Source organism: Aplidium turbinatum, chromosome 15 (genome assembly GCF_918807975.1).
Source record: "Aplidium turbinatum chromosome 15, kaAplTurb1.1, whole genome shotgun sequence".
Lineage (NCBI taxonomy): Eukaryota > Metazoa > Chordata > Ascidiacea > Aplousobranchia > Polyclinidae > Aplidium > Aplidium turbinatum.
This window is the reverse complement of record NC_137486.1, coordinates 8,513,113-8,533,701: the sequence shown is the minus strand read 5'-3', so window position 1 is coordinate 8,533,701 and position 20,589 is coordinate 8,513,113. Positions and strand designations below refer to the sequence as shown.

The following is a 20,589-nucleotide window of genomic DNA, read 5'->3' as shown; positions in this document are numbered from 1 at the left end:
ATATTTTCCATGACGTAAGACACAAGGTTCAGTAGACCTTAACGATTTTATGTGACGTTTGTATCGGGGAACGATTGTCCGTAACATAACGGCCCCTAGTTATGACAGTCTGACATGGCATGACTAAAAAAGAATTGACGACAATCGTGAGCCAATAAATAAAAACACACGATACACAAATTGTTTAAATCACTCACGGTTAGGTTAATATGCAAATACAAAGGGCATGCAAAGAATGAACAGCAATAAGAATAACACACGACGATGCATGAAATTGGTACCATAGGTACACGCTATATACAATGGTTGCGATAATAACCGATTGTTCTGGGCTCAGATAAGTGTCGGCCACCGCAGACAGGACTAGGCTCAAACCCTAACTGACTAAGCCTCATCGTTACTGGATCCTTTCCCAGAATGGCCTGCCCGGCGCAAAGAACATCATCAGGTTTAAACCCAATCGAGTCGACGGCGGTCGAGTCCTTGTCGACCGAGTGTAGACATATTAAATATTGGGCTTAACAAATAAAAATTAAGTTACACACACACACACAAACAATTACAGTAGTTATAAAAACTTAACTGCAATGACCGTAAAAAATAAAATGTTCAGTTGATAAGTTGTTGTTCAGCCAGAAGAGCTAAAAAGTGGAACCTTGAACGAGCCCCCCTGAGCCCCCTACATCAAGCTTTTTCATATTTCGGGGGGCTGAGCTCCACCGAGCCCCCCAGGAATGCAACCCTGGCTGCCAAGCTCAGTGGTTGGTTCTCAAACTTTGAGTCTCGACACCCTGGTAAGTCGTTTAAAGTTTTAGAGACGCCACGTGTTTTTAACTGATGTTGAAGAAAAGTAAAACCATTGTGTTGAATGTCATTACTTTAAAGCAATTTAATGATTTAGATACAGTAGGCCTAATCATATTTCCTCTATTTCCTTATGTTACCAGAGAAGCGAAGCGCGCAGTTATAGGACTGTGTTGCAGACCATCGAAGTTTGTTACTTTATTGCAGGGCTTCCCAAAGTGGGGGTCGCGACCCCTTAAGGGGTCGCGTAACGAACTTCAGGGGTCGCAAAACTTCAAGACTTCAGAACTTCAGAACGAACTTCAGGGGTCGCAGAGAGTATACAAATTTTACACAAAGCACTGCATATTAACACTTATATCAGTGGTTTTCTACGGGGGCGGTACCGCCCCCCGGGGAGCGTTTTAATTTTGCAGGGGGGCGGTATGATTACCTAGGATTAAGGGGGCGTTTTGATTATTAGGGGGCATTCTGGTTTAACCCATCTACCGCCCAGCGTAACGATTTCGTCAAAGAGCTAGTATTTTCGTGATAGCATTTCCTACCTCATACCTGTTGAAAAAGGGATGAAGCTGTGTTGTTATGCTACATACCAAACAGCGAAACCTACTTGACATAAGAGGTGATCTTCGAATGTTTCTCACTGGCTTTACACCGGATGTGAAGAAACTGGCACTTTCTCACCAAGCCCAAAGTTTACACTGACTACTTGTAGGCCTATACTGTTTTCATGCTCGCCAAAATATATTTGCTTTTCATCTAAAACCCTTACAGCCTGTTTTACCCTAAAAGGGGGATCATCAGAAGGTCCTTGTTCAAATAGAATTCTATTTCTATTAGAAAGGGTTTTAGAGACTGGTAACTAGCTGTTACGGACAATTTTGAAATCAAACGTCATATAAAACCGTTCAGGTCTACTGAATCTTAGCGTATTACGTCATGGAATTTTTCCTAAAAAATGAACCAATATTGCACCATCGTTCGTAAGACTTGTATCACACCAGTTGAAAACATTGCATCATCGCCTTTGAACACCTGTTGAGAATTGCTTCACATTTCCTTCCATTATTGCGTCACATTAACTGCTTACGTGCGTTTGGAGATATTGCAGTGTATTCTGATCATTCTTAATATTGTTAGCCTACTTGGAAGTTGGTCGCATATTTAACTGTTTTGCTTATTGCTTGCTAGCTGGACAAAATTTCCGTCTTTTATCTAAGTAGTTTGGATTGTAGTGACAAGTTTTTAGTGGTGTATCACGTTGCACCTCATTTTCGATAGCCGCGGGCTAATTTTACAGAAATACACTTTTTGAATAGACGTTTCAAAAGAGTGTTTCTTTTCGGTCATTGCATACAGACGAACGAATCCGATAATCTTATGTTACAATTTTCCCACGAAGAGATTATGGTTTACCGCTGTGACCACTAGCCTATATTTGATGTAATTCGCTTTGTTTGGCTTTTTGTTTTGGCATTGAGAACTTTTTGTAACTTAGTATTAATAGTATTCATTGTTTTATATTCGCTTTTCGTAATTAATTGTTTTTGTTGGGGGTGGGGGGGCGGTAAAATTTTGCCAGTTCATGAAGGGGCGTTGGGCCATAAAAGGTTGAGAAACACTGACTTATATGCAAGATGCTGTGAAAGTTATTAACTTTATTAAGAATCGTGCACTCTATAAGCTACCCGTATTTTGTAAAATTATATAGTGAAATATGGAATAGGAATTTAAAACTCTCTTTACTGCATTGTAAACGTGGATTTCAAAACTGAAGCCAATGCTTTAAAAAGTTATTAGTGTTAAAAAATTAAGTCGTGACTTTTCATACGGAAAAAAGTTTAGACTTTGTCCGCCGTTTTTGTAAAGACGTTTTTGGAAAGGCTTTTCAAATTATGCTATTTGTCAGGTTTGCTTGAAAAGGGGGAACGAATTTAGTTTGTCTTTCCAAGGAGAAAACATCTATGTTTTTACACTGAAATCTAAAGTTGGTGCGTTCATCAAAAAATTAAACATCTAGAAACAAAAGATTGAAAATGATTTATTTGAAATGTATTCTCATTTACTGAAAAGTTTTTGGCTAACAATGGCTTGGAATCAAATGTTATTAAGCCTTTGGTTATCGACACTGGTCAAGACTGTTGAAAGAGTTTAAAAAGTATATTTTCTTCTAGAATTGGACAATAACAATTTAGATTGGATCCAAAACCCATTTGCAATGCAAAAACAAAGTACCGACGAGCACCTCTGTTTCAAATCTCAGGAAAAATATGCAGATCTATCTTTTGACTCTAAGTTGTGACTTGAATTTTCTGGAAAAAAGTTTCACACTTTTTGACTTAGCCTAACGTTAGAGCGGATATTCACCATTAGGCTATATGGCTTAGTAGTAACCGCACTCATGCCGTTTGTCTCCACGTATAAGTGCGTGTCAGTGTTTTCAACGTTGATAAAATAGGCTACCGTTCCAGCGTAAGTAGGCTAACATTGAAACTGCCTTGACCAGCATCGACAAGCATCGAGCGACGGCTAGACTTGCTTTGTAGCAGAGAGCAGTCGCACCCAGTGTTGGGCGCGATAACTCATTTTTCAGTTAAGCGATAACGATAATCGATAAACGAAAAATCCCTAAAGCGATAACGATAAACGATAAATCAAAAAAAGTTAAGCGATAACGATAAACGATAAATTATCGCCGATAATGTCCGATAACGATAGTTTTTTTACTTGATTAGCGCTGCCCCATTCCATGCAGCACGAACTGTTTTCATCAACATGACGAAAAATCGAACATAATATACTGTAGTGTAAAGGGACAAAACTTTTATTAAGTTATGCATGAATAGAATCGCAACAGCGGCAGTAGGTATTGAATCTTCAACCTCTTGATCCAGAATCAAACCACTGAGATAACCGCCGTGCTCATAATTATACCTTCAGATACCAGTTGGCTGTTTTTATCAATTGAGTTACACTGCCGCTTACGTGCAGTAGGCAAAATAAATAAATCAAATGAAAATACCATAAAAAATTCCAAACTTTGTATTTTGCTTTCTGCTTTTAAAGGGCTGTTTACAGCAAAGTCAGCAATAATTTAAAAAAATCCAAAAAACGCAAAATGCTTGAAAATTTATCAGTAATCTTAAGCGTTATTGGTAGTAAAAATGTGCATACTGTGAAATCCATCAAGCTTGTCAAATTAGTCGTGTTTGTTTTAGAACAATAACATAATTATCGTAATTTACTGATAAATTTTTTTGTTTTCCTTGTGAACACCATCATTAAAGCAATGGCAGAACGCTGAGTTGTTGATATAAGAATTACAATATAGGCACTGTATTAGTGGGAATAAAAATATTTGATTAAGGTAGGCTATGTCGCATAAGTAAATGAGAAAGGTAATACTGTATTTAGCATAATTTTACCACGCAACTCGATGCGCCTATTGTCATGCAAAAACTACTACAAGATGCAAAAAATATGATGTCGGTCTGCATGTCAAATGCTTCAAGCAATATCATATTCCGCAATGACTTGTTTCAGTGATGTTGTGTTACCTTGCTAATTTTCATCTTCATATTTTTTGAACTTTCATTTCAATAAAATGCTCGATGACAATATTGACATGACAAAACATGAACAAGACATTTCCCATTTATCACTTTGAGCGATAAGTAAAATGTAATAACACTTAAGCATTACGCACAAGAAACTTGTGAAATTTGATAACGGATTGCCTAGCGTCTTACACAATTAGGAAAAAAATAATTGTTAGGAAAACACAATTAGAAAAAAAATAATTGTGATATGTTTTTTAGGTCATAATTATGCAATATTTAAATTTTCCGAAATTTTTTTTAAGTAGGCTTACTTTCACTTTCGGCACAAATGGGTTAACTTTTTAAGTTAAATGGCACTTACGCATTTGGTTATTATTTTTGGATTAAAGTTATATCGCCAAGCTAGAAAAAAATCGATCTTACAGTCTATAACCGATCTTGTGTTGTTATTGTGTATGAATTTTGTCTTTTAAACTGAGTTTGTGACGTAAACGTCTCAAGGCAAGTGCTTACAATTTTAGTTAATCTACTCATCTAAAGATTTAATGCGCTTAAAACAGTAAGTTTCATGTTTTGACTAGAGACATTTTATTTTTTTAAGACAATTACTAAAAACTAACACTTCCAACGAAAAAAGAAAACACAAGAATAAAATAGTTGATCGTGAGGTGGCGCGAAAGACCATGTTTCCGATGTAAAAGCGGCCTCGTATTGCGACACTTTTACAAACCACTTGCCCATTTCTTTCGCTTCGCTTCAAAGGAATCTGTACCGCCATGCGCTTACAGTTTAATTGTAAAATTCAATCGCGATTGCCGATTGCAGCAAAACAACAAGAGACTTGTTGCATGCATTTCATTGCATTGCAATTTGCAACTCTAAAAATTATTGTGTTGTCAGGGCCGTCGCTGCAGGGAGGCGTGCCCCTCCCCTGAAAACGACCTGTGCACACACACTTCAGGCACTGAAGAAGAACTGGTTTTAATTTTAGTATCATTAGCTAGGTGGCTAGTAAAAATATTACTTTTCATGATCTTTCCACTTGTGTGTTGATCCGAAATAAAATTTATCGGCGATTAATTATCGGCGATAATCAAATATTGCCTTTGGCGATAACGATAAACGATAACTGAAAAAATAATTAAGCGATAACGATAAGCGATAAAAATTTATCGCCGATAATTATCGCCGATAATTATCGCCGATTAATTATCGCCGATAATGCCCATCACTGGTCGCACCCATCACACTGAATAAATGTGTTTACTTTTTGATGTTGTTTCCAGCAGGCTACAAGTAGCCTGGTAGGCTTCGAGTACGGACAGCTTGTTTTAGTTTTCGTTTAAATTAAGCCTTTCAATAAATATCACAAACGTATATTTTGCATTGTTTATCCTTTTAACTGTAAAGGGTCGCGGAAAATTTTAGAAGATTAAAAGGGGTCGCGAGAAAAAAAGTTTGGGAAGCCCTGCTTTATTGCACGATAATGTGGCTTTTCACTGAACATTCCTTTACACGATATGTAGACTACCTGCTCGGTGGCGAAATATCATGACACTTTTTTAATTGAAAATTTAATCGTAGGCTACATTCAATGGTAATTGCTAAAACCTTTCTGGCTGAAGCAGCGCTAAATACACTCCTTTTTATTTGTGTGTATCATCCGCTTATTTCTCTACACAATGTTTTTTTTATGTTGCCCTGTGTTATTCCATTGTTAATGTATTGTTAATTCCATTGTTAATTTTTACAAATTAAAGTGCTGGTATTGTGCTATATAGGCTATTATGAACCGTATGTGTTAATGTTCTTAATTTTGGGTCTTTTGTTTAAATGTTTGGGTGGCAGCTGACTTTGGTGACCTTTTGGTCTTTCGCTGCCATCCTTGTTGTGCGAATTATTTGTGTTTATTGTCTTTTTGCTTTTTGTGTCTTTCTTTTTCGCCAACAAAACAAAAAATAAACTGAACTAAACTGAACTATGTTTTGTCTGATTAATGATTATACAAAGTTAGTTTGTCTGGAGTGGTATCTCAATAGAAAATGTGGGCTGCAGCCAGTGGTGGCCTTAAGGTTTTGTAGGCCCTTGGCAAGAAGTAATATGAGGGCCCCCTACAGCCCGGTATCGACAAATTAAAGTATGCAAACTCAAATAACCATAAATCAGGAATGGAGTCGTGAGTCTGGGCCCACCTACTTTATTTTCTGGGTGGGCCTGGCCCACTCACTTTTGAAAGCAAAGTTTCTTTGAAAATATAGCAAAAACGGCAAATCAGAGAGGAAGTTCGAAAAAAAGGTCTTCATTCATTTGATACAAACTACAGTAGATGATTATCTTTGATAGAGCATCGATGAAGTCCATCTTCAAATTTTTCTGTTGAGCTCACTGTTGATGGGCAGCACGTGTAGATGTGGTTGTACTCCCAGGTGGCATTATAGCCATAGATGACTTACCATAACCATAGATGATTTTGTAGGGTTTTTAGCTTTCTATGTCCCCTAGTGTAGGGATTTGCCTATCTTAAGTTGTCAGCGTAGAGTTTGGCTGCCTAATTTGTCGTAAATTTTGTTAATAAAAAGAAAATAAAAAGGATAATTTAAGAGAATCTTGAGAGACTCTAAGTCTCTAATTAAAAATGAATAATAAAAAGGATAATTTAGGCTTCTGGCTGTCTAGTCTAGGGGTATGACTTCCTACAAAAAAGCAAACGAATTAAATAGAATGAATCATTTTTTATTAAATCAAAGTTTCAAATTTGCTATCGGGAATTGAAAAATATCTCTAATCAATATAATTTAGTGCGACCGGTGTCAGAAGAGCGACATTCCCCAGTCGTGAATTTAACCTTCTTGTTCTAAAATTCAGTCCGTTCGTTTTGCTAGTCAAATTTCAAATTCCTGTCTGAGTGTTTGCATTTTACAATTCCCCGCTTATATTATAATATCCCGGTAGAGCCTTTTCATCAATAATAGCTATCGTAAGAATCAAGGGAAAAGCTATACCGGTTTCATAGTTATGTCGCATTAGAAATACAGATGTGTTGAGCTAGTTCTGTGTGAGTGGCTTTTGTTACAGGAAGCTTGACTTATGTTCTGTGAGAACGCTAGGTTTTGAATTTGCAGCATTGAAATGCATTTTGCAATAATGATGAATTTCGGTTAAATGTTAAAATATAAATTTGTTAGTTAAAAACATGGTACATGTTACAATTTATTAAGTCATCTATGTTATAACTGTGTGTGTATTGTTGCCTTTTTATTTGTGTGAACATCGCCATATTTTGCACAGCGCTATGGAGCAATTTAACAATTTTGTAAATTGTTGGGTGAAATCGGGCCCGAAAATGGAAAATTTTCGCATGTTGGAACAAAAAGCAATAATGAAGAACAATGTAAGCTGTTAACGATTCAAGTATGAAGAATGCAACAAAGTTATTAGGAAGTTGACTTTGACTGCTGTGCCTTTGAGCCCACCTACTTTTAAAATGCCAGCCTGCCATCCTCCATGCCTGCCATAAATCACAATAACACAAAAAGGAATTAACATGATACAACAACAAACAGCGATGGTAAGCGAGAAAGGTGTATTTCATGTTGTGACATCATCATGTGTTCTAGATATAGTTTAGGCCTACTACTAAATATTTAAATGTTTAAGTTGGTAGTAAACACATTACAAACATTAAACATGATTTTGATGTTACTTGTCAGTAATTTTTAGTAATAATTATTTGTTGTAGTTTAATGGTCCTTAACTATACTTGTCGGTCATTAGGATCACCGAACTGACTAGGCCTACCATGAAAAAAAACACCAAGAGTAAAAAACCAAAACCAAAAACATAAGAGTAAAAAACGAAACACCGTCAAACAAGGTTGCCAGGTGCTGGTTGAAAAATTATGCAAAACCGACTCCAAAAAAATAGAGATGCAAACTATAAACTATGGTGGAAAACTTTAAATACCGGTGATCTTGCCCATCTCTGGTGACTTATAATCTATCATGTTTACCTCAAAATAATATTTACGGCCCAAACTTCTGCAACACAGTAAGTTACATCATTAGGTTATAACATAGCATGATGCCCTTCTTTGTTTACCGGACACTTGTATCATTACTCGACAGTGAGCTTTTGGCGCAGGCCACAGGGTCCCTAATGGTCGGATAGTATTCGCTAAGCACTACCGATGTACGACTCCTAGCTCAGAAGGGGCGATGTTTTAACCTTATCTCTTCTAGAGTGCACTGCTTATTAACATCACACAGAAGTAAGCGTTGTAGAATATATTTATATCTTAAATTTTCACTAAAGGTGTTGCGACCGTGCCAAATTTCTTTCAACTCAATAACGTACTTCGGTCGCAAGCACGTTTTAACGTTCGAGTTTTGTCGCTTCTACCTTTTTCTCGACCTTTGCTATGTTGACGTGTATTGTTTTTGATATGATTGTCAGAAATAAAAAAAAACTGAACAACTGAACTGAACAAGAAGTTAATATCATTTAAAGTAGGCTAAACCAAGGTAGACAGGGTAACACACACTGTAATATTAATTAACAATAAAATCAATGTCCCGAATAATACAGTAGTCCAGCTTCAACCTTGCAGCCATGTTCCGAATATCATTTCTTCCTTTGATGTTTTTCTTTTGGATCGTTTTCCTTTACGTCGTGCCGCTGAGTCGTCGTTGTCAAAAGTGTTTTGCTGAAATTCTTCCGCGAGCCACGTTCCAGCCTTGGCGACCTCTTACGGACAAACACTCTTCAGCCGCAGGCATTATTGTATAGAGGCACGCCACAAGCTGATAGATGAGCATTATCGCTATATCTTATTCTAAAACTTTTAAAAAAATTGGCCTTTCAACAACAAAAGTTTTTTCATAATCCTATCCCCCCAGTCAAAAATCGTTCCGGCGTCCCTGCATATGTATGTACCAGCAATTACATCGTGCCTTTATTTTTTTTTTCATACCCAGTGCACAGTTATCTATGCGTCAGGTTGAGTACGATTTTTAAATGCTGACCAACATTCTATGCAGGCAAGCACATTAAATGTGGTTATGGACATGCAAATTCACTTGCTGGCACTGCACTAGGTAAAAGATGAAATGATAAAAAAAAAATGCTGAACAATTGTGAACAAGCCAACTGAGCTCTTGTCAAAACGTTGCTCATGTCATTTATTTATTATTACCTATAAAGATGTCCTTTGGCTGATGTGTTACAACGTAATTACAAAAGCAATACGGTACAGTAACTTTCAAAAGAACACGTTATTGTTTGCATTGTCTTAATATAGTCTTCTTCTTCATTTGCCTTGCCTGAACCAGGCATCGACGGTTCAGGCAAACGTTCAGACGGTTCATCAGATGCATAATTAGCCCAAATATTTCTATTATATGTTGCATGGATGATTGTTTCTGCCTTGTCGTTAAATTGTTTCAGATGTGTTTGTCTTTGTCTGCCAGGTGCTCGCTTTCCAAAAAATTTACCAGTTAAAGAGGGATGATCCAGTTTTTGCTTTCTTATTACGTTGCCGAGAAATTTATATTGTCTGGTTTTCATACTTTTTAATAGAGTTCTGGTTTGGTTCACTTGATGTAAAATTTCTTTATTTGTTTTCTTTGCCCGCCTAGAAATGCGTTACATTCTACGAAAACACCACATTCCAAAAGCATTAATTTTTTAAACCATTTTTGTTGAGATATTCCAGGTTTCAGAGTTGTAATGAAAAACAGGATAAATGTAGCATTTTAAAACTCTAGACCAGTGGTTCTTAAACTGGGGGCGCGCCCCGTGTGAGGTTCACAAGGGGGGCGCAAGAAATTAAAAAACTCTGCACGAATTATGACTAAACATGTCTTCACAACTACGCTGGACAATCGATTGTTGAAGATAAAACTTTGTTTTACAGTAACAGGCTAGCAGTGTTTGTAGAGCGTGTTGTTGTCACATCTCGCATTCTTTGTGATGTTTTATTTAGACGTTGCTAAATATTTCTGCGACACCTTAACTCTCGTAACAATACGGTTTTCTGACACAGCAGCCTCGAGCTCTAATTGTAATAATAATGGCAACGACTTGCTGACAAGTGACAGCTGCTAGAAGTGCAGCAGTATCCCCAACTCTACAACAGTAGGCCACCATGGTCCATGGGTAAACTTTTTTTTTAATTTTTGCATTGATTTAATCGGTACACGACATCTGGGCGATACCCACTTGGGCGAGACCAAGTGGGCGACGGATCAAGTGGGCGACGAGCCAAGTGGGCGATGGCCAAAGTGGGCAACGGTAGCGAAAGTTTTTGCCTGTTTTAATTTAATTTATCTTAGTTTAATTTATCTAGTTGCTTTGCGGCGTCACGGTTTATCTTGAAGCTTAAGAGAAACCCCTCAGAAAAGAGACAAACGAATGGCCAAAGAGTGGTTGAAGTCAGTTATGAACGTTCCCTAACCGTTATCGAAGCTTGTCAGTCATTATAAAGTCATATTTTCTGTTTTAGATCATAAAATATGACTTTTCATTTTTACTTTAAAACACAATGATTGAACCCTAGTAACTTCGTGATTGAACCCGATTTTTTTAGCAAAATGTCCGAAAAAACATGGATATCTAGAGAAGGGGATATGAAGGCTCGCAGCGATTGTCTTATTCTCATGACACTACCAGGGCGGTAGTTTGTAGTGCTTTAAACATGTGGTTCTTTTTTAAATCGTAGAAAGTTTTGTAGTGCAGCTGGTGCAATAACCTACAGAAGATAGTTAGCAAATGTTAGGTAGAGTGTATTTAAAGAATACTTGTTTACAAAGACAATTGAAAAGTTACCAGTAAGCTGTTTTTTATAACAAAGCCTTTGCAGGAGGCTAGATGTAAAGCAAGTATATGGGTAGTTGAATTAACAAGCAACCATGAGCATGCAGTGAGCATCCAAGCCTGATGTTAATAGCGCAATGCAAGTTTTCATAACAAGATTCATTAAACTACTATCGGTGCCAATTGTCTTTTTACGATAAACACAGATTATTTACGATAAACAAAAGAACTTCTATTGTCAGACGTAATAAAAGCCTTCGTATCCCCTTCTTTAGATATCCCTGGAAAAAAAATGTAGTTAATTCGGTCCAAATGTGAAAGGTTTGAGTTTAGCTGATGAACGTTGAAGAAACGTTTGTCTGTTCTAACTTTTCTCAGATAAAACACGACAACGTTTCTCAGCGAAACGTGATGTTGTAGCTAGTCAGGAAGTGTAATTTTGGTTTGTATCAGCTACTTGAAAGAAAATATTTTCATCAGAAAAAATGACCGGAATAAATAAAAAATGACTGAATTTTTTCAAGTCATTTCGTACAAATGACCGAAAAGTCTAAGCAAAAAAAAAACGGTTCAAACAGCTCCTGTAGATATTGAAATTTGATAATTTGTGGAAGGGAGGCAATGAGAGTTCTCGCGCTGAGTTTCACGAAGTATTGGAAGCAACATTTTCATTATTTTTTGTGATCTAGTGATAGCGCTTGCTGTTTGATGTTAATTTGCATTGTGACGTCATGTTGACGCATTATTTTTGCAATACACAATCCAGTCTCTGTTTGGTAGATAGGCTACATGCATTACACACGAATATTAGCATAAATTTGATGCTCTAAAATAAAGTCATACATTTCAAAAAATAAAGTCATATTTTTCAATTTTTAGGTCATAAAAAATTGTTGTTCAATTTCTATATTTTTAATTCTTCTATTTTTCAATTTTTAGGTGATAAAAAATGGCCCTAGTAATGACTGTCAGTCACAATGTGTTCTGTAAACTGCGGATGCGGCTACGCAGCGTCTAGACTAGAGCATTCGGATTAAAAAATATCAGTTGACTTTACGTTCCCAAGTTAAAATTATGTCTTATGCCTCTTGAAAAGTCCACATAGTCTGTGGTGGATCCTGTCCATTAAAATTTTATTGGTACTTTCACATACCACATTGTAAACGTAAGTTAATAGCAAGTCTCTGTGAAACATTGGATTTTCCGCGCACATACGATTTATAGAGTCTAGAGCAGTGGTTCCCAACCTGGGGTTTGCGGACCCCTTGGGGGTCCGTGAGAAAGCATTTGGGGGTCCGTGATTACCTTAATGAGTTTTGAAAAAAAAACAAACTTTGTTCTATATGCACGGATGGAACACCAGCTATGCTCGGGAACAAATCCGGATTTGCTGCTTTAGTAAAAAACAAAGCTCGCGTGGCTGTTACCGATTGCTTCTTGCACAGGTACGCCTTAGCAGCAAAAACTTTACCAGCAAGTCTCAAAGAAATTCTGACGAATGGGTGAAAGTTGTTAATTTCATCAAAAGCAGAGCTGTAAACCACTGTACTTTTAAAGCGCTCTGTCAAGAAGTAGGGTCAGATTACGGAGTACTTTTGTATCATTCTGAGGTACGTTGGTTATCTAGAGAAGTTTTAAAACGACTGCAGCAGCTAAAAAAAATGGAGTATCAACTCTTTTGAAAGCAAAAGGGAGTCCCCTCTCAAAATTGTTCGAGAGTAAAATTTTTCTATACGGTATGGCCTACTTAGCCGATATTTTCGGTCATATTAACAATGTTAATCGTGGCATTCAAGAACCAGGTGTGACAATAATTGATGCAGCTGAAAAACTGAAAGCGTTTTTAGCCAAGTTGCCGGTTTGGAAACGCAGATTGGAAGCAGGTAATTACGCTAACTTTCCAATGTTGGAAGATCTTATCTTGATGGTGAAACTCAAAGAGAATGGACTCTTTTGATCTTTATGAGAGAAAAATTTTGCGCACACTGGAAGCCCTGCAAATCTCATTTCAACATTATTTTAATTTAGAACACCTGCCGAACGAAGTTGAAACATGGATTCGAAATCCTTTTCTTTTTGACTTGAACAACATTAGCGATGACGATCTCGGTAAAGATGACCTAATTGATTTGAGATGAAAAGAGTTATTACGCATTGAGTTTCATTCAAAAGCTGTGAAAGAATTTTGGTGCTCACAACTGCAAACCTACCCATTCTTGGCAATGCAAGCGATTATTGTTTTGTTACCATTCATAACCCTTAACCTTTGCGAGGCAGGATTTTCACCTCTTGTTACAATAAAAACAACATCGAAATCGCCTGGACAGTGGACGTTGAAGATGACATGCCTGTTGCATTGTCAAAAACTCAACCGCAGTTCAGTCGTTTAGTTCAGGAAAGGCAACAACAACCATCTCATTAAATTCGCTTACGTTGAAAAGGTTTCGGCATGGCACTTTGGGTCACTTTAATATTCAAATACTGCTCACAATTCTTGAACAATCCATTCATTTTCTTATTTGAGCAACTGTTTAACGTGATATTTGCCACAGGAGTCACAGCGGCAATGCAATATGACACCGTACAGTAGTGAGTAGCATAATTATTACAATAGTCAACAGTACTGTGATTGAAAAATTTGTCTAAAGGGGTCCGTGACAACAAAAAGGTTGGGAACCACTGGTCTAGAGTCTAGACTCTAAAGACTCTAGACCAAGGCTACTCAACTAATCTAAGCAAAGGTCCATTTTGACAAGTTGAGTATTTTTGCGGTCCGGTAAATATTTCATATGCAACCACGAAAATTGAACAACCAGTAGCCTGCGAGCACCGAACACTTTTCAGGTAGTATGTAACAGGACTTGGATTTTTGTCTGACACAAACAAAGAAATAAAAAAGGAAAAAATGTATTGTGTTTCTTTGTAGTGTAGCTGTGTGGATCGCGCATCAGAGACGACGGCAAAGCGTTGGGGGGGGGGTCTGGGGGCCAAGTCCCCAGCTCTTTAGATAATCACAAAAATTGCTTTTCTCTAATGGAAATCTGTTTAAAGAGGCCCCCAAATGTGGCAATGAGGTTATTCTTCCAGAAACCCGAGGACCTTCAACACCCACAAAGTCCGGATTCGGACCGCGGTCCGCCAGTTGAGTAGCCCTGGTCTAGACTCTAGACTCTTGAACACTAATTGCGCGCTGTTTTTTTTCGGTCATTTTTCGGTCATTGACCGATGTTTTAGCAAAATGTCCGAAAAAAGTATAGTCGATTCGGTCAAAATGTCCGAAAAAAATATATAGTCAATTCGGCCGGGTGTTGCAAGGTTGAGTTTCGCTGATGAACGTTGAAGAAACGTTTGTCTGTTCATGGCCACCTGGAGATGCGGCCTGATTTGTCACATTTTGCAGATTTTGATTACAGCTACTGTTAGTGGATGACTGACATTTTTTGAGATGTTTTTACTTTTTGTGGTTTCCTAACGACATAAAACTGTTTTGTTGCCTCGGGGAAGCAGTAGCAAATGAGAAAAAGTAAGTTGAAAAACGCAAAATCAGACTGTTATTGAAAATTAACAGTCTGATTAAAATCTTCGAAATCAAATTTTCTTTGTTTTTCAACATGTGAGGATGTTAAAACCTATTGTGTCATCTGGGGAAAAGAATAAAGAAAGCGTAAAAACCTAGTTTTTTGAAAAATTTATTTAAACGTTTGCCCAAAGTTAGAAAAACCTGGAAATTTCTGCAAAATGTGACAAATCAGGCCGTATCTTTAGGTGGCCATGGTCTGTTCTAACTTTTCTCAGATAAAACACGACATAGTCTGTGGTGGATCCTGTCCATTAAAGTTTTATTGGTACTTTTACATATAACATTGTAAACGTACGTTAATAGCAAGTCTCTTAGACCAGGAGCCAGGTCGATTTATTTGACTGTCTGGGTTAATAAGATTTGACAAGTGCTTCTAGACTGAAATTTTACGTGGATTTCAAAAATAAACTTCTTACTTGCACTGGTCTGACCGTTTTTGTTATATTAAGCATTTTCCTAGATGATATCTGGCAATATCGCTGTATCCGTCTGTTATGTGACTGAATGCTTATCAAGATGGTATACATCACAGGAAACAGTAAGAGGCAATAAAAGATGATTTTAATGAAAGATAATTTCTAAATTAAAGATATAGGAACAACGTGACTTGATATTATGATCAAAATGAACACTTTTTGTTTGATTATACGCAACATGGTAACATGCAAAAAGTTTCATCACCAGACAAATTACTTTGTCATTTTTATATACCGATAGCCTATCTAGTACATTCAGTACGGTAACTACGAAAGGTAAATAGAAAGTTTAGATTGTATATCTTAGATAGAACATACGAACACAGACATGTTAATGTTAGCAAAGTTCCAAGAGCTGAACCAAATCTATCACAGACCCTTGTAGGCACCGTAGCCTCTTACGACAGTTACTTACAAAAGACAGCTTTAAACGAAAACCGATTAAAGTTTACAAGCGATAGTTGGTGATGGTGTCTAGAACGGGATAGGAAATCTTAGTTAAACAAGCTCCTTGAACATAGCGTAAAGTGTTCTTCGAAAGCCTCCAGGGACACTCCAATATTCTTAAAACGTTGCGTTTTGCTGGTGCGATAAATTGTAGGCCTATGTACATTGTGCAAAAGTACAACAATTCAAAAAGCTGTCTTTTTGAGAGCAGCTGCTGTTGTTTCGGTAAATATTTCAGTTACGTTGACGCTAAACTGCTTCAGAGCAAGAACCGTTTTTCATTTAGCGCAAATTAAATTTGACCTAATGTAATTTAAATTTGACCATACGTCGGTTTTCACCTAACACGTATCTTTTTGTAGAATTGTAACTGATCACACTTTTATGAAAATTTTATGTCACTGACAATATAGATATCTAGTGATGTCAATCCTTGCAAAAGAGTTATCTTCTTTGAAACAGCTTCAACTGTTTTTTTTTGCGATAATCTTTATTTCCATTTGGGTAATCTTGTTCTTCGTACACGATGATATTCATCCAGTGTGGCCACGGGCAAGCATATCGACGGTCGAAAACAAAAAAGGCGTAAGTGCATTTTTACACTTTGGAATAAAAGGCAAAGAAAACAATTTTCTTTTTCTTTTTTGAATTTTGTTAATGCTTTCACTTTGAGCATTAATATCTGTAATTATAGTAGTAAAATAGTAGTAGATAGCCTTAAGTGCATAGGTTTTGAAAATGCAAAAAAGGGAATTCCTCAAAATGTCACTTAGCTCTTAGGCTGCGACTTTTTTGTTTTCGACCGTCGATATATGGTTATTTTATTGCTTCTAAGCAGACTTAGTTGGTCCATGCTATATTTTTTTTAACAGTGACTTGAGGAATATCTAGTTGATTTAGATTTGTAGAATATCAATTGGGCTACATTTTGTTTTGATAAAATCAAAAAAATGGAAAAAAATAGCATATTCTATTTAGTTGTTGTAAGTCGGTTTCAACTCATACTGCATGTCTACTATAAAGTTTGAAACCTGTTTGCAACATTACTCAGCTATAACTTAAAGTTAATTTTAAAAACTATTTTTAGATACCATCCAGTTTGTCACAGCAAAACAATGTATCTTCTTTACCATGCCTTGTTTTATTATGGGCTCACATTCCTTTTGATCTTCAAATTCCGAATACATCCATATGCGGAGGAGGCTGTGAGATTACCCGGGACAAGGACAGACTAGAAGAATCATCGGCTGTTGTCTTTATGATGAAATCATTGTCAGTGACAAATCTTCCTGATCCTAAGAGAAGGTAAAGACTAGCAACACAAACAACCTTTTTCATTAGTTAGCTATGGGATGGCGGAATGATGAGAGCATCTACGCTATGCTCGAAATAACGTCTAGAAGACAACTTTTCAGAGCGTCTTGTGAGCGGCTCACCAAGAAGCTTTTGAGATCACCAAGGAGCGAAAAATCTCTCACCACTAGTGATCGTTGCCGTGCCACTTATATAGAACACGATGCAGAAATTTTGCACCATTTGTGGTGGTCGGTGAAAAAAAAAAACAGTAGCCTATATGTATCGAAATCGCGATCTGCAACAAAAAAATTCAGATTGGAATTTGTCATACATTTATTTTGAACATTGAATTTCCAGGCAATGTATCTTTAGATTCTTAATTGGGTATATTTCTTGCACCAGCTTGACTGGGCGTGCAGTTGTTCTCTAATACGATTGCCAACCCCATTTCTTTGCATAGCCTACATATAGCTTGTGTTCTCATAAAAAATCTAATTTTCAAACAGTGTTAGAAGCAGGGTATGGGATGGAATAGAAGACGTTTTTCTAGCTTCCATCCTCAGATTTTTTTCCATTCCATCTTCATTTCATCTAAGAAATCTTTCATTCCATCTCATCAATCTCTTCCATCTTCACATTTTGTGATCTCCGCGTTGAATATGCCACAAATAAACCTACTAAAAACCATAGGCTAAATTTAAGCTAAAAATTTAACAGCAGTATTTTACTAAGGATTTCGTACCGTTTGAATTATTGTTTGAACGTAGCGTTTGAATTAGGCCTATTTCAGCAAGCAACGTAATATTTTGCATATTTTGATAAAGCGTTGGAAAGTTAATGACGGAATTGGGATGGAATGATGGAAGATTGTCTTCCATCCCATCATCAAGATCTTCCATTCCTTTCCATCCTTGACATTTTCCATCTTCCATCCCAAAATCTGTCTTCCATTCTATTCCATCCCATCCCATTCCCTGGTTAGAAGCTGTGTGGACTTGTTAAAGTTTAATTATTATATTTTTTTACTAAACCCAGAGATTTGAGAAATTGTGCACCGTAAAGTTCTTTTTTTTTTTTAGAAAAGAAAACCAGGCTTATATTTGGTTCAACCGGGAAAGCACAAGTACAACGAAGCAAGTGTACCATAAACTCCTGACAGAGTTTGATGACTATTTTAACTGGACAATGAGTTATCGATTGGATGCTGACGTAGATGCAGCCATGATTCCAGTCGCAGCCATTCCTTTTATCGATGAGTTGTACAAAAGGTAAGAGATCAATAATTTCATATTCTTACTGTAATGTTCACCTTTCACTTTTGAAGATGGAAAATGATTCCAAATCAAGTATTTTAGAGTACATTTCGCGAAAGAAAATCAAATCATTGAATAGATTCGAAATCAATTATTTATTGTACTTTACAAGTTGTTGTATCTGGAGTCTTGTTTGGTGTTTGCAAGATTTGAAGCCAGTTAAAGAGAGCAATGGGGTGGTGCAGCGGATAAGGCATTAGTTTTCCATTGATGCAAACCTGGTTCGCCTCTCACATGGTCTTGAAAACACCGCTCACGTCTACCCAGGGTGTAATAAATTGGGTGTGCAAGATTGCTGAAGGAAAGATGGATGAGAGTAAGAAACTTAATGCCGAAATTCTTAGTGCTTCTTCTTATATCTTCTTTGTGCCGAAGGCAATGCCTAGTACTATGTGCAATGAGAACGTTATTTTCTCAAACCTGACACTTGAATCAAGCATGTGACAACCTTTACCCTTTTTTTAAAAGGAGAAATAGCAGATTTTTAACAAAGCACTTGATCATGTGACACTTTCAAACATTAGAAAAGTGCAATTTTTCTCAAATTATTTTCATCAGCTTGCTTGTGGAATCGTTTTACAATTAACTTAGTCTAATGCAGCGTACAAGGCAAGTTCTACAGTAGGTCACCAGTCAGCAGCGGGTTAAAGGTGAAGTGACGTGGTTACGTACTTTCTACAAAACAGAGAAAAGGCAACTCAGATTTCAAAAATAATGTTTATTTTTCCATTCGTTTCTAAAAGAAAACAGTTTTATTTGAATAATTATTAAATAAATTAAATAATGATTAACTAAAAACAGAGAGAGACTGTTCACCAGGCATTTGGTAATAAAATTAATTTGCGTTCTTCTGGTGACTATTTACTAGGTTACCTCGTGATGTTAAAGATGATAACTAGCTTTTTTTTTCCGACGTTTCGTCATCCGACGTTAATGATTAACTTTTGGTAATTTAAACTTACAGGATGAGGCTAGCACAAAGAGAGAATACGAATTTTTTTATATGACATAAAAGTGTTTGTTAAAATTTCTTTCTTTTCAACCCTTATGTAAATTAGTTTAAAAAAACTAATCAATTTACTTGCGCTGTAGAAATGTGTGATACAAGCTTTAAGATGGTTATTTATTATTATTAAGATTATTATTATTATTACAAAATCGTTTAAAAAATAATATGTAGAACTTATGCTTTTCTTGTTTTTTTTTTAGACGTCGATACTTGTTTCGTACCAGTCTTTCATTTGGGCAAGACAACAATACTAAGAATCCTTGTGGCATTGCTTCAGTTAATGAAGGTAGTTTACCAGATGTCAGCAAGAAAGTGAAATTAGTGGCTTGGGCTGTCCACAATTGCAGAGGGACTTTCGGAGCACAAACACGTTGGAAAATTGTTAAGCGACTGAACAAACAAGGATTAAACGTAGATATAATTGGTAGCTGTGGAGGAAACGAAATTCGAGTGTCACGTGATATTTTGTTTGACAAACTTTCAAAGTACAAGTTTTACTTTGCGTTTGAAAACAGTTTTCACTGCAGCCAATACGTAACAGAAAAAGTTTGGTACAATGCTTTTTATTTGGGTTCTCTTCCGATCGTTTGGGGTCCAAGCAAAAAGGACATTGCTGGGATTTTACCAGCTCATTCATACATACATTATGAAGACTTTGCCAACGAGAAAAAGCTCATTGAATACATCCAATTCTTAGACAAGAATCACACTGCCTATATGGAATATTTTAGTTGGCGCAAGGATACGGCATGCCCCTTTCCACCTTATAAAATCAACTATAAAAATTATTTAGACACTGACATAACCTACGCCACAGGCTTCATATACGCCTATTGCCGTTTATGTAAAATGTTACGTCAAGGCATTCACTTAACTACTAAAAAATCTATTCCGTCTCTTCACAAATACTGGTACGAAAATGAGAACGTTGAATGTTTACGAAATAACCATTAAAGAAATCAAACAAACGTTCTCAGAAGCTTTTTATCAGATGCTAGGTAGCCCAGTGACGCATATTAATAATTGTTTCGCTTCAACATGCCAAGTGAAAAATATACTGAACGCTAAGTAGCCTATATAGCAGGGGCGCGCAACTTTTCCAGTCGGCGGGCCGAATTACTGAAGCTATACATCAATCGCGTATTTATCCACCTATAGTGGTAGGTAGGCATTCTTCCATCTTTTCAGATGATGGTAGCACTCTGGGTACGGCAGCTTCTCATGTGGTTCTGAAGTCCAATCCTGGCGTGGCAGTCTCGTCCACAGTTTGGACATATGAAATCAGAGGAGTTCT

The 20,589-nt window shown here is 36.8% G+C and overlaps 1 protein-coding gene across 1 annotated transcript; it reads left to right on the top strand.

Moving 5' to 3' along the window:
* The first annotated feature begins 15,214 nt into the window (after window positions 1–15,214).
* Window positions 15,215–20,249, top strand: LOC145783935 (3-galactosyl-N-acetylglucosaminide 4-alpha-L-fucosyltransferase FUT3-like). The gene is made up of 4 exons (XM_082595697.1): window positions 15,215–15,292; window positions 16,765–16,982; window positions 18,053–18,241; window positions 19,496–20,249. Exons 1-4 carry the CDS (start codon window positions 15,215–15,217, stop codon window positions 20,247–20,249), a joined length of 1,239 nt encoding a protein of 412 aa, XP_082451823.1.
* Window positions 20,250–20,589: the final 340 nt, after the last annotated feature.

Excerpts from the sequence above, each read along its gene's own strand:
- LOC145783935 (XM_082595697.1), top strand. The coding sequence starts at position 15,215 with ATGATATCTGGCAATATCGCTGTATCCGTCTGTTATGTGACTGAATGC. Across the intron at positions 15,293-16,764 it reads GGTATACATCACAGGAAACA|ATACCATCCAGTTTGTCACA; the intron begins GTAAGAGGCAAT and ends AACTATTTTTAG. Across the intron at positions 16,983-18,052 it reads CTTCCTGATCCTAAGAGAAG|AAAAGAAAACCAGGCTTATA; the intron begins GTAAAGACTAGC and ends TTTTTTTTTTAG.